Source organism: Oncorhynchus kisutch, linkage group LG30 (assembly GCF_002021735.2).
Source record: "Oncorhynchus kisutch isolate 150728-3 linkage group LG30, Okis_V2, whole genome shotgun sequence".
NCBI lineage: Eukaryota > Metazoa > Chordata > Actinopteri > Salmoniformes > Salmonidae > Oncorhynchus > Oncorhynchus kisutch.
This window is the reverse complement of record NC_034203.2, coordinates 8,572,084-8,585,647: the sequence shown is the minus strand read 5'-3', so window position 1 is coordinate 8,585,647 and position 13,564 is coordinate 8,572,084. Positions and strand designations below refer to the sequence as shown.

The following is a 13,564-nucleotide window of genomic DNA, read 5'->3' as shown; positions in this document are numbered from 1 at the left end:
CCCAGAACTTAAACGTAACAATGGTTTAATAATCCAACAGGGGCAGGCACTAGACAGGTCAAATCAGGCAGGGGTCAGTAAACCAGAGGTGGGGGAATGGTACTACTGGATGGCAGACAGGCTCAGAGTAGGCAGAGGTCATTAATCCAGATGTGGGGCAAAGGTGCAGGCAGGCTCAGGGGCAGGTTCAGAGTCAGAACAGGCAAGAGTAAAAAAAAAGAGAGACTGGGAAAAGCAGGTGCTGAGACAAAAAAACTCTGGTTGACATGACAAACTGGCAAGAGACAATCAGAGAACACAGGTATAAATACACAGGGAATAATGGGGAAGATGGGCGACAACTGGAGGAGGGTAGAGACAATCACAAAGACAGGTGAAAGAGATCAGGGTGTGACAAGTAGTTAGTCTAGCCAGCCATCTAAACTTGTATTAATCATGGGCATGGACAAATCCCGACCTGGGATGCAGGGTCCCTTACCTCCAGGGGGCAAACATTGGCTGTATTAGTCATTTTCACTCAGATATCATATTAAATCAAATCAAATGTTACTTGTCACATGCGCCGGATACAACACGTGTAGAGCCTACAGTGAAACGTTTACTTTCAAGCCCTTAACCAACAATGCAGTTTTAAGAAAAAGTATATAGTTTTGTCTACAGTTTATCATGGGATGATTTTTAAAAATGTAACCAGGCAAGTCAGTTCAGAACAAATTCTTATTTACAATGACGGCCTTCCCGGACAACGCTGGGCCAATTGTGCGCCGCCCTATGGGACTCCCAATCACGGCTGCATGTGATACAGTCTGGATTCGAACCAGGGACTGTAGTGACATGCAATGCCTTAGACCGCTGCACCACTCGGGAGATACTCTACCTCAGGCAAACAAAACCTAGAGACTTCCTTAGATATCATGCACCAGCTGTTGTTTACAAATATACATAGACCCCCACCCTTTGTCTTACCAGAGGCTGCTGTTCTATCCTGCCGATACAGTGTATAACCCACCAGCTGTATGTTATTCATGTCTTCGTTCAGCCATGACTCGGTGAAACATAAGATATTACAGTTTTTAATGTTCCGTTGGTAGGATATAAATGCTTTTAGTTCATCCAAATTATTGTCCAGCGATTGCACATTGGCCAATAGGACTGATGGCAAAGGCAGATTAGCCACTCGTCAGCAGATCCTCACAAGGCACCCTGATCTCCATCTATGATACCTCTTCTGTCTCTTTCTCCTTTCTCCTCCTTAAATCATTCCAAAATGGGTATGATTGCAGGAAATTAGCTGTAACTCAAATTGTTATCTCCTCACCATGGTAAAATGTATACAATTGCAGAAAACTTGCTTTAAAATTGCAACATTTCTATATGCCCCATGGCAAAATTTGGAGAATTGCAGGAAATTAAAAACATCTTTCTACGAACCCCCAAAAGGGTAGATACAGAGGTCCTCAAATCGTGAAAGGTGTTGCTTTACTGCAGCAATGTTCTACAGACACTCACCCTGTCTATTAATTTCTCTATTTATCTCACAATATAGTTTCGAGAAGAATATTACACAAATCACATAAGTACTATAATCCAAAGCGATGCAAAACCGTGAGGACATGTTTTAAAATGATTTTGCCCCTTTAAGTATATAGTGCCAGTGAGCACATTGTGCGGAGGGATCTGATACTGACTCCGCTCAGGCGCTGCATGATTACATTGGCTTTCTTTCCTGCCCGAGCCAAGACGTGTGTTAACGTTGAAGTGGGGGTAGCTATAGTTGGAGACACTAAATTGACCCGTAAGCAGTGCAACATTGGCTGTGAAGGACTTGTCCTAGAAACTACATATTTGAGTGAATAGGAAGCTGTATATTTTTAACAAATTCAAAAATGTCTTGGCAAAGCTACGTGGATAACCTGATGGCCGACGGCAGCTGTCAGGATTCCGCCATTGTTGGGTATACGGACGCCAAATACGTTTGGGCAGCACATGCCGGTGGTACTTTTAGCAACATAACGGTAAGAAATGAAAGGGAAACCAATTTTTATATATAAATAAATAAATAAACAATGAATGCCACTAGTGGATATTTGTCTGAATCAGAATGAATGCTGCCTGGGATAATCACAACCTCGCCGGACCTAGCAAAGAATGAGCTTGCTACCTAATGTTAGCCAGTTAACTAGTACAGTAGCTAGCTACCGTTAGCTAGCTTCACCGCATATCCCCTTTTGGCCAGCAAAGTCGATAAGTCAGCAAGCTAGTTTGCTATTGCTAACGTCAAATTGGTACACTGATTTGTTGGCCAATAATATTGAACTTATGTGAATATAACCAGGCAACTACTCAAATGCCAATTATGCAATATTTGCTGGCTGCTATCAATGTTAGGTAGCGTTATGTACTAGCAGTCTGCTTGCCGACGTTAGACAATGAATGAGTGTCGTTGTCTGAAGCTAGCTAACGTCAGAGCCATATATTCGACCCACTAACGTTACTAGGCTAGCTTAGCCAATTACCAACTATCGTTAGTTGGCTAGGTAAGTAAATTAAGACTTGTCTTGCCAACGTTAGTTAACGTTAGTATACACGAATAAACAGTTGAGGCCGCTAGCTAACGTTAGTTGCTTACTACTAGTAGTAAAGTTATTTTAGCCAAGTTTGCTACCTAATGTTTCGAATTGGAGACGTCACTGGTTCAAAAGTAACATTCATACTCTCCTTCAAACTGTATAAATTAACAATATTTGTGCATACATTTCGACTTTTTATAATATCTAACTGTCTGGATAAATAAATGTAATTGGTAGCTAGCTATTTTCTTAGCTGAAAGAATGCTTAAACGTTTTGCTCAAATCAGGACCAAGATGGCTGCTCCCCATGTCATCCACAATGGGGTAAACTTGCTAACTACCTAGATAAGTTTGCAACCAGTTATTGCATTTTGACATCAGATTAGCTAAATGCTGTACTACTTGAACATTATTCCTCAGGTGTAATCAAACCAACTGGTAATTCGTCATGTGTTAAAAACAGAGGCTCCCTAGAGCAAGAAGGGGAGGACCATCAGTGAATTTCAAAGAGTAAAACATATAAAGTTAAAACTATACAAAATATATTCACATGTCACCAAATAATTAAAACACTGTTTTGCAATGAAGGTCTACAGTAGCCTCAACAGCGCTCTGTAGGGTAGCACCATGGTGTAGCTGGAGGACAGCTAGCTTCTGTCCTCTGGGTACATTGACTTCAATACAAAACCTAGGAGGCTCATGGTTCTTACCCCTTCCATAGAAATACACAGTAATTATGACAACTTCCGTAGGACGTCCTCCAACCAGTCAGCGCTCTTGTAGCATGAACTATCCAATCAAAGGATCAGATAATGAATCTAGTACTGAAAGCATAAGCTTCACGTAGCACTGCACAGTGCATAACATGTGGTGAGTAGTTGACTCGGAGAGAGAGAAAGATGATAGTTGAACAGTTTTGAACCAATTAATATCTTACATGAAGGAGAAGCAAGAGAGCAATATTTTTCTATGAAAGTGATCTGTATTTACATGTGATCAGGGCTGTAGTCATTCTGGTGGTGGGGGGGGGGTCTTAAATGGAGATAAATATTCTGGAATTTGTCTGATAGAAACTCATTTGCAGTTGTTGGACTGATTACACCCTGGATTAGCTAGACGCAGGCAAGAGTGCAAGGCGGATATTGAATGTGTCACTGTCTGTCACGTCAAATTTTTCTTTCAACCGATGTTCCCCTTCGTTGTAAACTTTGATGTTACATTGAACTGATTGACTAGAATATGACTGAGAGCCATGAAATATGGACATGCTCGTGAAGAAAAACAAATCTTCCTCCCTCGTCTTAAACGTCACTGGCCGCCACTGGTTCAAAAGTAACATTCATACTCTCCTTCAAACTGTATAAATTAACAATCAATTTTGGCAAACATGAACACACCTGTGATTACTACAGCTGTGTGTTTATGAAAGGACCAGGGTGGTGTAAAAAAATCTAATGGGTGCTTTTATTAATAAGTGGTACCACAACCACCAATAAAATCAAGATTTGATTAAGACAGGTTGAGGTTTGCAGTTTTCGTAAATAAATAAAAGATCACTTGTGCATTAGAATACTTCTGTTGTGCTCTTTTTCGGGAGAAACCGTCGCCTTTTAAAATATGACTTAAACCCAGGTGAGCACCCCATTCCATAGAAGCTTTTTAGTGGCACATGTCATTTCTAAAGGTAACATGTCTGCATGAACTTTCTGTGTACTACCACTGTTTTTCAGCCTCAAGAGATTGATGTCCTCATTGGAAAGGACAGGACTAGCTTCTTCACCAACGGCATGGCCTTGGGTTCAAAGAAGTGCTCAGTCATCAGAGACAGCCTCCATAGTGAAGGGGACTGGACAATGGACATCAGGACAAAGAGTCAAGGAGGAGAGCCAACGTACAACATTACTGTAGGCAAAGCTGGCAAAGGTAAAGGGTGACCACTTTTTATAGTGGTAAAAAGAAATGTCAGGTATTGCAACATTCTAGGATGTATCTGTGGCTATAACATACTCAAGTGTTGTCCTTAATCAACGCAAGCATCTTGCAGATTGTTGGTTATTTATTCTCTAATGCTCTCTGTTCTCATATTAGTATATGCAGTTTAAAAAATATAAAAAAAACGGAATATATTATTGTTAGTCTGAGCATGAAATATTGCAGATGGAAGTTTGTATTTGTTCCATCAATTTAGACACGGGGTACAATTTAAGGTATGACATTGTAAGCCACAGCAGACAGAAATTGGAGAACTGTTAAATTCTCACTGGTCGGCAAGCTGTCCATTGTGGGAAAGTTCATGTTACTTCCTTGGATCCATACTTTGTTTGAGAAATGCTAATGGTGCATTAGGCTTCATTCTATTTAGTGTGTTGAGGTTCAGAAATGACATGAGAAAAGAAACAAGAAGCCCAGGTTTACCTACTAAGTCAATCTGCCTTTGTGGTCCTTGAGGCTTGCGCACATCGCACAGAATGTTGATCTAGAGTTCGTATGCGATCGTTCAATGTGCTGTAGATTTCTGGCTCCTGACATTTTTCACAGATGCTACATGTGAAATCGGTGTGTACTCGGGCTCACAAATTACTTTGAGGCGCTAAGTGCTCTTGGTCAGCTAACTCTATTGGTGTGTCTAAGCCCTTTACTCTGATCGTCTGTCATCACCTGAGTCTAATCAACAATTCTGAGGGTCTTTACCTTTGATTATTTTCTTAAGCTGCTCCTTAACTATTGGGTGGTTGTCAACCTAACTAACATTTTAGCTGCATGCTTTGGGTAGTCTGTTTAATGCCTATATTCCTAGCCATCTTGTCACTGGACAGTAGCCTACAATGTCTCTTCACATGTTGAAGACTTGATTGCAAGCAGTATGGGTTTATAGCCGGCTTAATTTTGGATAATTCGTGACAGACTGTTTTCAAGTCAGTCTGTCACGTTTTGAAATGCTACATGAGTAAAAAATATTCTGGGTCAAATGTTTTAGGGCAAGACGGATGAAGAGAAATGGTAGGTGACTGTCCAATCACCCTGTGAAACTTTGTCTCTAACATCACTAATAATCCTGACTCGGGTGCCAGTGAAGAAGTGGCTCTAAACACCACACACATCCCTCACATTACTCTTCAGATGGAAGGTCGTGTGTGTGTGTGTGTGGTAAACCAGGTGGTCTGTAGTGGTTATGATGACCCTGATAAAAGTAGCCTGATAAACCAGAGATTATATGAGCCTGGCCTGTATACACTCCTATGGGGCAGAAATCTTTTTGACTTGCCTTTTTTAGAGTCAATTTGGCTTTTACCTGATGTCTGTACAGTTGACCAGTTTCTAAAAACATTTATCCTCTACATTTGCAAGTGCATTGAACTTGTATTCAGTGAACTTGTGAAGGATAGATTTTTCTCTGGAGTTACTGTGTCTACTTGGTTTAATGTAAAGCTTTAGAGCTTATAGTAAATACTTTATTTGCTCTACAAAAAGGATAAATCATACCATAATAGTTGGCTGTATTATTGTAGGTGTTTTGACCACTGACAAAGGCTTTATGGGTATTTCCCTGCAAGCATACTCTTCCCTGTAATACAAATGCAAAACAAGTAGCCATAACTTTATCTTCACTTATGCCAACTGTACACCTCCATTTTGTTTCTAACCTTTCCTTCATGTGACTGCCTTTTCTTTAACCTCTTAATACTCTAAACTTTTCCCTTTTCCTTTCTTCTCTTTCAGTCTTGGTTCTTGTAATGGGCAAAGAAGGGGTCCACGGAGGCGGATTGAATAAGAAGGCATACTCAATGGCAAAATATTTGAGGGATTCGGGGTTCTAGTGTCACCAAGCTTGCTTAGTTAAAATTGAGGGACAAAAAGAAGAGAATAAATATTGCTTTTAAGATTTCTTCTGCAAACAGTCAAATGTCGTGGAAACTTTAATAGCAATGAAGAGTAATGGTCGTGGTGGGAACATCCTATGTCACTTTTATCCCCACTCTTAGTGGGGAAAAAGACTATTTTCAGTTTTGTTCATTTTTCTTTTTGTTTCCTTGTGTGCTCCAGCATTAGTTTTAGTCATGGGAAAGGAAGGGGTCCATGGCGGACAGCTCAACAAGAACGCATTTACCATGGCTGAGCACCTGAGGAAGTCTGGATATTGAAGCAGCCTCTACCCATCATCTTTCTCACCTCCATTGTGTTGACAGTACTTTGAGGATTAGTTAGCAGACACATTGGTACTCTTCCCCAGTTACATTTTTATGTACACCCTTTGTTTTATTTTTTGTTAATTCATGTTTTTTTTGTCCCTTTTCCTCACCATTCTTTCTCAGAGCATTAACACTATGTACCCTATTTCTGACACTAAAGTAAGAGCATGTTCATCAGAAATGGTTGAAATGTATATTTACCAAAAGGGAAATGTGCAAAGAAATTCATAAAAAATATAATTAAGTACCAAATTTGGACTTGGCTTGTATAAACAAATACTTAGTAATTGGAAAATGACAGGAGGAAGCATACCTTAATTGGCTGCGTCATTTGATGGTGCAGACAGTTTTGCATAGGAAAATGTATTTTCAGAATTTTGAAGCGATGACCGTCTGGTGTGGTCTCCTTTCCTCAGCATGTCAGGGTTTGAAAGTTGCATGCATATCTTTTAGTAGCCTTTTCCAAACCTTTATATTCCATCCAGAAATGTTATTTTAATTCAGTCCTTCTTGCATTGTCATTTGATACATACATCATTAAGGTAAAGATTTCCTCCAGCATAGTCCTCTAACCATACTTTGAAACCCCTCAGCTGAGTCAGCCCACTATTTAGATGTTCTTTTCTTTAGGTTGCATTATCTTCCATCAACTGCTTTTGCTGTTGTAACTTGAATGTGGTCTTACAAGTCATTGATGTGGTGTTGGAATATTGTTTGAAAGTAATGGCAGATAAGATCAGCATTGCTGAGTTAAAAAAAAATATATATATTCCTCCCATGAACCTTCAATACGTCTTAAAGTCCTCATGGACATTCCATCTTTGCAATAGCTCAGGCACATATCTAGGATATGCCAGCTCCTGCAATTTTATTTCACGCTGTTGACATTGCGCAGTGTATCATCCCTACAAACCTGTTTTGGCAAGTTTTATTTTCCGTAGGACCAATTGTCTGTCAGGGTGATTTTCAGAATAGCTTCAAACCATTGTGAAAGATTGTTGCCCTCATTTTGTCAGTCATTAGACACTATACTTCAGATGGCTTTAAAACACTTACTGCTTCTTTAGATTACTTAGAAACGAATTGATTTACTGCTAATTTGTTAACGGGTGAAATTGCAGTCTCATTGGACAACTGGTAATGAGTGTATTCTTAGTGAATGACCGTAAACACAAGCTCTGCTGGGCAAAACTCTTTGAATGAGTTGCCTTGTGCTCTACTCATCAAAGATGTATCAGCAACTGTCAGCACACTACTTAACAGTATATTAAAAACAACATTGAAAGTGTTTACACTAAATTGGTGGAAAATGGTGTTGGTTGGAATAAGAACACTAGTGAGTTGTCTTGTGAAAACTTTCAAAGAAAACTATCCTGTGCCATAATGTAGATCTGATCTGTTGCTACTGTGAGTTAGATTTGGAACTTCTGCCCCAGCAAGGACTATGGCTCTTTCCTCCTGTAAAGGCTTTGTGGAATATGTCCAGAACTACACATTTCACACTGATTTGTGATTTTTCTTTCCCCTATGCATTTGGATGCAGTCAGTTATTAAATTTGCATTTTGATAAATGTTTGGGGGAAAATGCCATAAATTGATAAATCACCTTGTTTACAGACAGATCAAATAAAAGTTATTCCAACCAGAACTGTCAACCTGTGTTTGTGCTTTATTTCCTGATAAAGTTCTGTTTAGGTTTTAATCCATCTTTATGGTGAAAGTGCTCAAATATAAATGTTGGGAAACAGGCACGGCACTTTACAATTTCTATGTTATTTACACAGGCAGCCCAATTCTGATCTTATTACACTAATTGGTATTTTGACCAAAAGCTATTTTGACAATAATTGGACAGGCGTTCAGAATTGGGTTGCCTGTGTCAACAGCCTGAGAGGATTTCGTGTGAAAGCAATATTGCTTATGCCTGTCATGCATGCCTAATTCAGTCTTTTAACCAATCACCGATCTTTACACATCAGATATTTTTCAGAGCTGAGGGGTATATTATGATTGAAGCTAAATCTAATAGCCAACTTCCGTTAGCTTCACATTCCAGCTCAGGGTTCATCTGCGCTACGATGGTGGATGTGTGAATTGCTTGTCCGCCTGCCGCTAAGTAGCAGGCTTGTAACTGCGCATGTATTTCGTACTTCGTACGTGTCAAGTCAAACGCTGAACTCTTCATTGGGGCAATGCTGAAACATCAATCAACAGGCGAGTCTGTGCCACATTTGGACTTTGTGCTGAGATCAAAATCGAAATAAAAGTTATCTTGCCAATTCTGCGGGCTATGGTATAAAATAGGCTTGTTGAGGTACTGTCTTTATTGATTAACGTTAATGCCGTCTTTGGTGTGCTTGTCAATGCACGAACACCTTCCCCCTCAGTTGACCAAAGTTACCTTGATGGAAAATATTCTAAGCATGAAGATCAAAGAAATACCACTAATTCATCATAGGCACATATTATCAGTTGCTTTCACATGGATAGAAATATAGGTTGTAATGTAGATAAGACATGCCTCATGTAGAATAGGGACTTTTAGCTATATACAACAAATTTACTCTCCTGAATCTGACACAGGTCATTTGATTAGAGACACCTGTGAATGGGAGTACTGAAGTCTGGTCGGTAATTATCTTCAGCCCACAAGTAACCTTACAGCTGTATAAACCCAGAATCTGGTGACAGTGACCACCTTTACATGCACACCAATGTCCTGTTATTATACTGGATACTCAAGTATTCTGTTTTTGAGTTGACGCATAGAAACATCCTATCCCGTTTACAATGACCCTAAAAAGCTTATCCCGGCTATGATAAACCCGGATAAGATGCCTGGGATAAAATGGTATACTGGTGCATGTCAACACCTTATCCTGTTTACTGTTGTTTTTTGCAGTCTGCGCATACTCAGTTTCACGTGATGGTGTTTTCATCGGAATCTCAAACCAATCACGTTAAAAAGTAGGATATACCTGCAAATTTCGAGCCACCATAGTAATTCCATAACTTATTTTGCCTATACACTGTATTGGACCTTATAGCCAACTGGCTTAGGCTACTTTCACCCCTAATTTAGATATGTTTCTGCTTATAATTTCCGACATTTGGTAGGCCATTTGTTTGTCAACTATAGTTCTATACATGCAGCTTCTCTTCTGTCATAACCTGTTGCCCTGACCTAGAAAACAAAGTAAAGTAGTGCTCACAAGAATGTCTTACATCGGTAGAATTAATGCATTCATAATCGGGTTAACGTTGGTAAAGTTGTCTGTTTCATTTAGGGACTGGGGAGAAAACTGAATAACTCCAAAACAGTGGAAAGATTGTTCCTGTGCAAAATGTCCAAATGTCATCAAATTTGACAGGTTTTAAATAAATGAAAAGCTGATAAAACGATTAAACACGTTTCTGTTAAGACTTCAGTTTGTCTTGGGGGAATATTTTGTGGTTGAAATACTGTCTGCTTGCATAAGTGTCAAAGATAACACATTACATGCACATTTGCATTTTCTCAAGAGATGAAAAAAAGTCATTTCCTGGTCCCTAGACAAAATGAACATTTGTTGTATAATTGAACTTCAAGAAATGCATAATTCTGCAGCAGTTAATATTATATTAGGCTACATGTGAGACGTTATAGGCCTACAGTCGGTGTCAGTGTCTATTTCAGTTACTATTCCATTTAACCCATATGAATTTAAATGAGGAATATTCTGTATATTCATGGTACAGGGAGATAATCGTGAGTGGAATTTCAAAGGTGCATGTGAAAAGAGTATCCCGAATAAGACCTTAAACGGCATATGAGCTACTATCTGGAATACTTGGTCACAAAAAGAGACCGAAATACCTGAAAAAGTGGGAGGAGTGGTTGGGGAAATTCACTTCATCCATACTTTGATAAAGAGTCTCTACCTTTCTCATGTAAAGTTCTGCTTTATGAGATCCTTCATGCCCAAATCCCCTCAGTGTAATAATTGCAAAAGATTTGGTCATGTGGCAAGTGTATGCAGATGGGAAGAGTATTGAATGCCAGTTGAGGTCAAATGCTGGTGAACATGTGCCTGAATTCCCAGATTGTCCTGTAAGGGTAAATTAAACAGAGTTAGGTGAGGATGGAGAACAATCCACACTTTTTTGGGGGGGACTTTTTGATTGTTCTCCATCCTCCCCTGATTCAGAATGTACCATTTTCATGCCATGCTTGGTTCAATAGCTATTGATGAGAGAACTGAATATACAGTTGAAGTCGGTTTTCCTCCTTACTGCCAATCAGTTGTGTTGTGACAAGACAGGGTGGTACAGTTGAAGATGGAAGTTTACATACACCTTAACCGAATACATTTAAACTCAGTTTTTCACAATTCCTGAAATTTAATCCTAGTAAAAATTCCCTGTCTTAGGTCAGTTAAGATCACCACTTTATTTTAAGAATGTGAAATGTCAGAATAATAGTAGAGAGAATGATTTATTTCAGATTTTATTTCTGTCATCACATTCCCAGTGGGCCAGAAGTTTACATGCACTCAATTATTATTTGGTAGCATTGTCTTTCAATTGTTTAACTTGTGTCAAACGTTACGGGTAGCCTTCCACAAGCTTGCCACAATAAGTTGGGTGAATTTTGGCCCATTCCTCCTGACAGAGCTGGTGTAACTGAGTCAGGTTTGTAGGCCTCCTTGCTCACACATGCTTTTTATGTAGGATTATGTAGGAAATGAACTGGAACATGTATTGCCACAGAACCAGGGACCATGAGCGTAAATTGACCAACATTTTGTATATTCCCAATTTGTGTTTTTGAGTATGAGTCAATTTACAAATAAAAATGTAAAGAAGAGCTCAAATCTTAATTTAGGAGAGGGATAGTTATGGTAGCAATTTTTTTTAAATTTTAACTTTATTTAACCAGGCAAGTCAGTTAAGAACAAATTCTTATTTTCAATGACGGCCTAGGAACAGTGGGTTATCTGCCTGTTCAGGGGCAGAACAACAGATTTGTACCTTGTCAGCTCGGGGGTTTGAACTTGCAACCTTCCGGTTACTAGTCCAACGCTCTAACCACTAGGCTACCCTGCCACCCCAATAAGTCCCGCGGGGGTGTGGTATATGGCCAATATACCACGGCTGAGGGCTGTTATACACAACGCAATGTTGATTGCCTGGACACAGCCCTTAGCCATGGTATATTGGCCATATATCACAAACACACAAGGTGCCTTATTGCTATTATAAACTGTTTACCAACATAATTAGAGAAGTAAAAACCTGAGAAGTCATACCTGTGGTTTACGGTCTGATATACCACAGCTGTCAGCCAATCAGCATTCAGGGCACGAACCAGCCAGTTTATAATCATAATGATATGATAAAACATTTCTAAATATTGACATGCTGTTGCGTTCTTCTCAACAGCTGATGTTGCGCTTATCTTGATTGATTTAAGGATTTCTCCAGTAATTAAAACAAATATTTTATACATTTGTTGTATTTGGCACATTACTTTAAGCAATCCACAAAAGTTATGTTCCAGTTCCTCTATTGTATTTATTATGTATACGTACACAATAATATTAGAGTAGCATAAACATTAATTGAAAAATTAGCGATTTAGTTTATTGTGCATATTTTATGGTGTGATAATGGATTCTGTATAATATACAGTATTACATAGTATCTGCTAGTAAAAACATGTCTTAAAACCTCTTAAGTATCCACTCCTTTTTTTTCAATTTTTCACCTAAAATAACATATACAAATCTAACTGCCTGTAGCTCAGGACCTGAAGCAAGGATGTGCATATTCTTGATACCATTTGAAAGGAAACACTTTGAAGTTTGTGGAAATGTTAAATCAATGTTGCAGAATATAACATTTTAGATCTGGTAAAAGATAATACAAAGAAAAAAAACAAGCTCTTTTTTTGTACCATCTTTGATCTTTTTTAAAAGTGTATATACTAGGGCTACCAGAGTTAATCAGTCCAGTTTCTGTAATTTTAGTGCACCCAAATACATAATATATACAGCTAAAACCAGCAATGCAATGTAAAAACAAGTTGACTTTGAGTTTAAAGGTCCAATGCAGCCGTTTTTAATCGCAATATCAAATCATTTCTGGGTAACACTTTAAGTACCTTACTGTAATTGTTTTCAATTACAATTATCGTAAAGAAACAAAATGGCTTCTTAGCAAAGGGTAATTTCTCAAGCAAGAATCTAGTATACTATAGCATTCACTGTAGTGTTTTTGTGGACTTGACTGTAGTATTCACTGTAGCTTTTTGTGGACTTTAATACTGTAGTATTTACTGTAGTGTACTGTTGTATTTACAGTTAACTATCGTATAAATCATGTTTATAGTACAGATTATGGTATACTGTATTATTTACTGTAGTGTTTTTGTGGACCTTAATCATTTACTCTTGTGTTTTATTATCTTTGAGATAGAAGTGGAGGCTTTTTCTTTGATGAAACATACTGGAGAAATACTAAAACAACACATTTTCAATAACCTGTAAGTAGTTAGTATTGGCATCTATTTACTATAGTTCAGAGTTTCTGCTCTTTTCAATAACTTTAACTTTAAGGAACACAATATACAGTGCATTCGGAAAGTATTCAGACCACTTCTTTCCACATTTTGTTACACTACGTCGTTCCCCCTCCCCCATCAATCGACACACAATATCCCATAATGACAATTCAAGAAATATTTGCAAATTTCTATAAAAAAAAAAAATGGAAATATCACATTTACATAAGTATTTAGAACTTTTACTCAGTAGTTTGTTGAAC

At 38.5% G+C, this 13,564-nt stretch overlaps 1 protein-coding gene across 3 annotated transcripts; it reads left to right on the top strand.

Annotated features, from left to right (window-relative positions):
* Positions 1–1,674: 1,674 nt before the first annotated feature.
* LOC109875365 (profilin-2-like) lies at positions 1,675–8,415 on the top strand. Of its 3 annotated transcripts, XM_020467705.2 has the most exons (4): positions 1,682–2,015; positions 4,301–4,493; positions 6,291–6,346; positions 6,615–8,415. In XM_020467705.2, the coding sequence occupies exons 1-4, from the start codon at positions 1,887–1,889 to the stop codon at positions 6,618–6,620; spliced, it is 384 nt and encodes a 127-aa protein (XP_020323294.1). In that variant the 5' UTR covers positions 1,682–1,886; the 3' UTR covers positions 6,621–8,415. The 3 variants fall into 3 exon arrangements, with proteins under 3 accessions (XP_020323292.1, XP_020323293.1, XP_020323294.1); XM_020467703.2 differs by lacking the exon at positions 6,291–6,346 and having other exon boundaries at positions 1,675–2,015; XM_020467704.2 differs by lacking the exon at positions 6,615–8,415 and having other exon boundaries at positions 1,680–2,015; positions 6,291–6,486.
* The last annotated feature ends 5,149 nt before the right edge of the window (positions 8,416–13,564 follow it).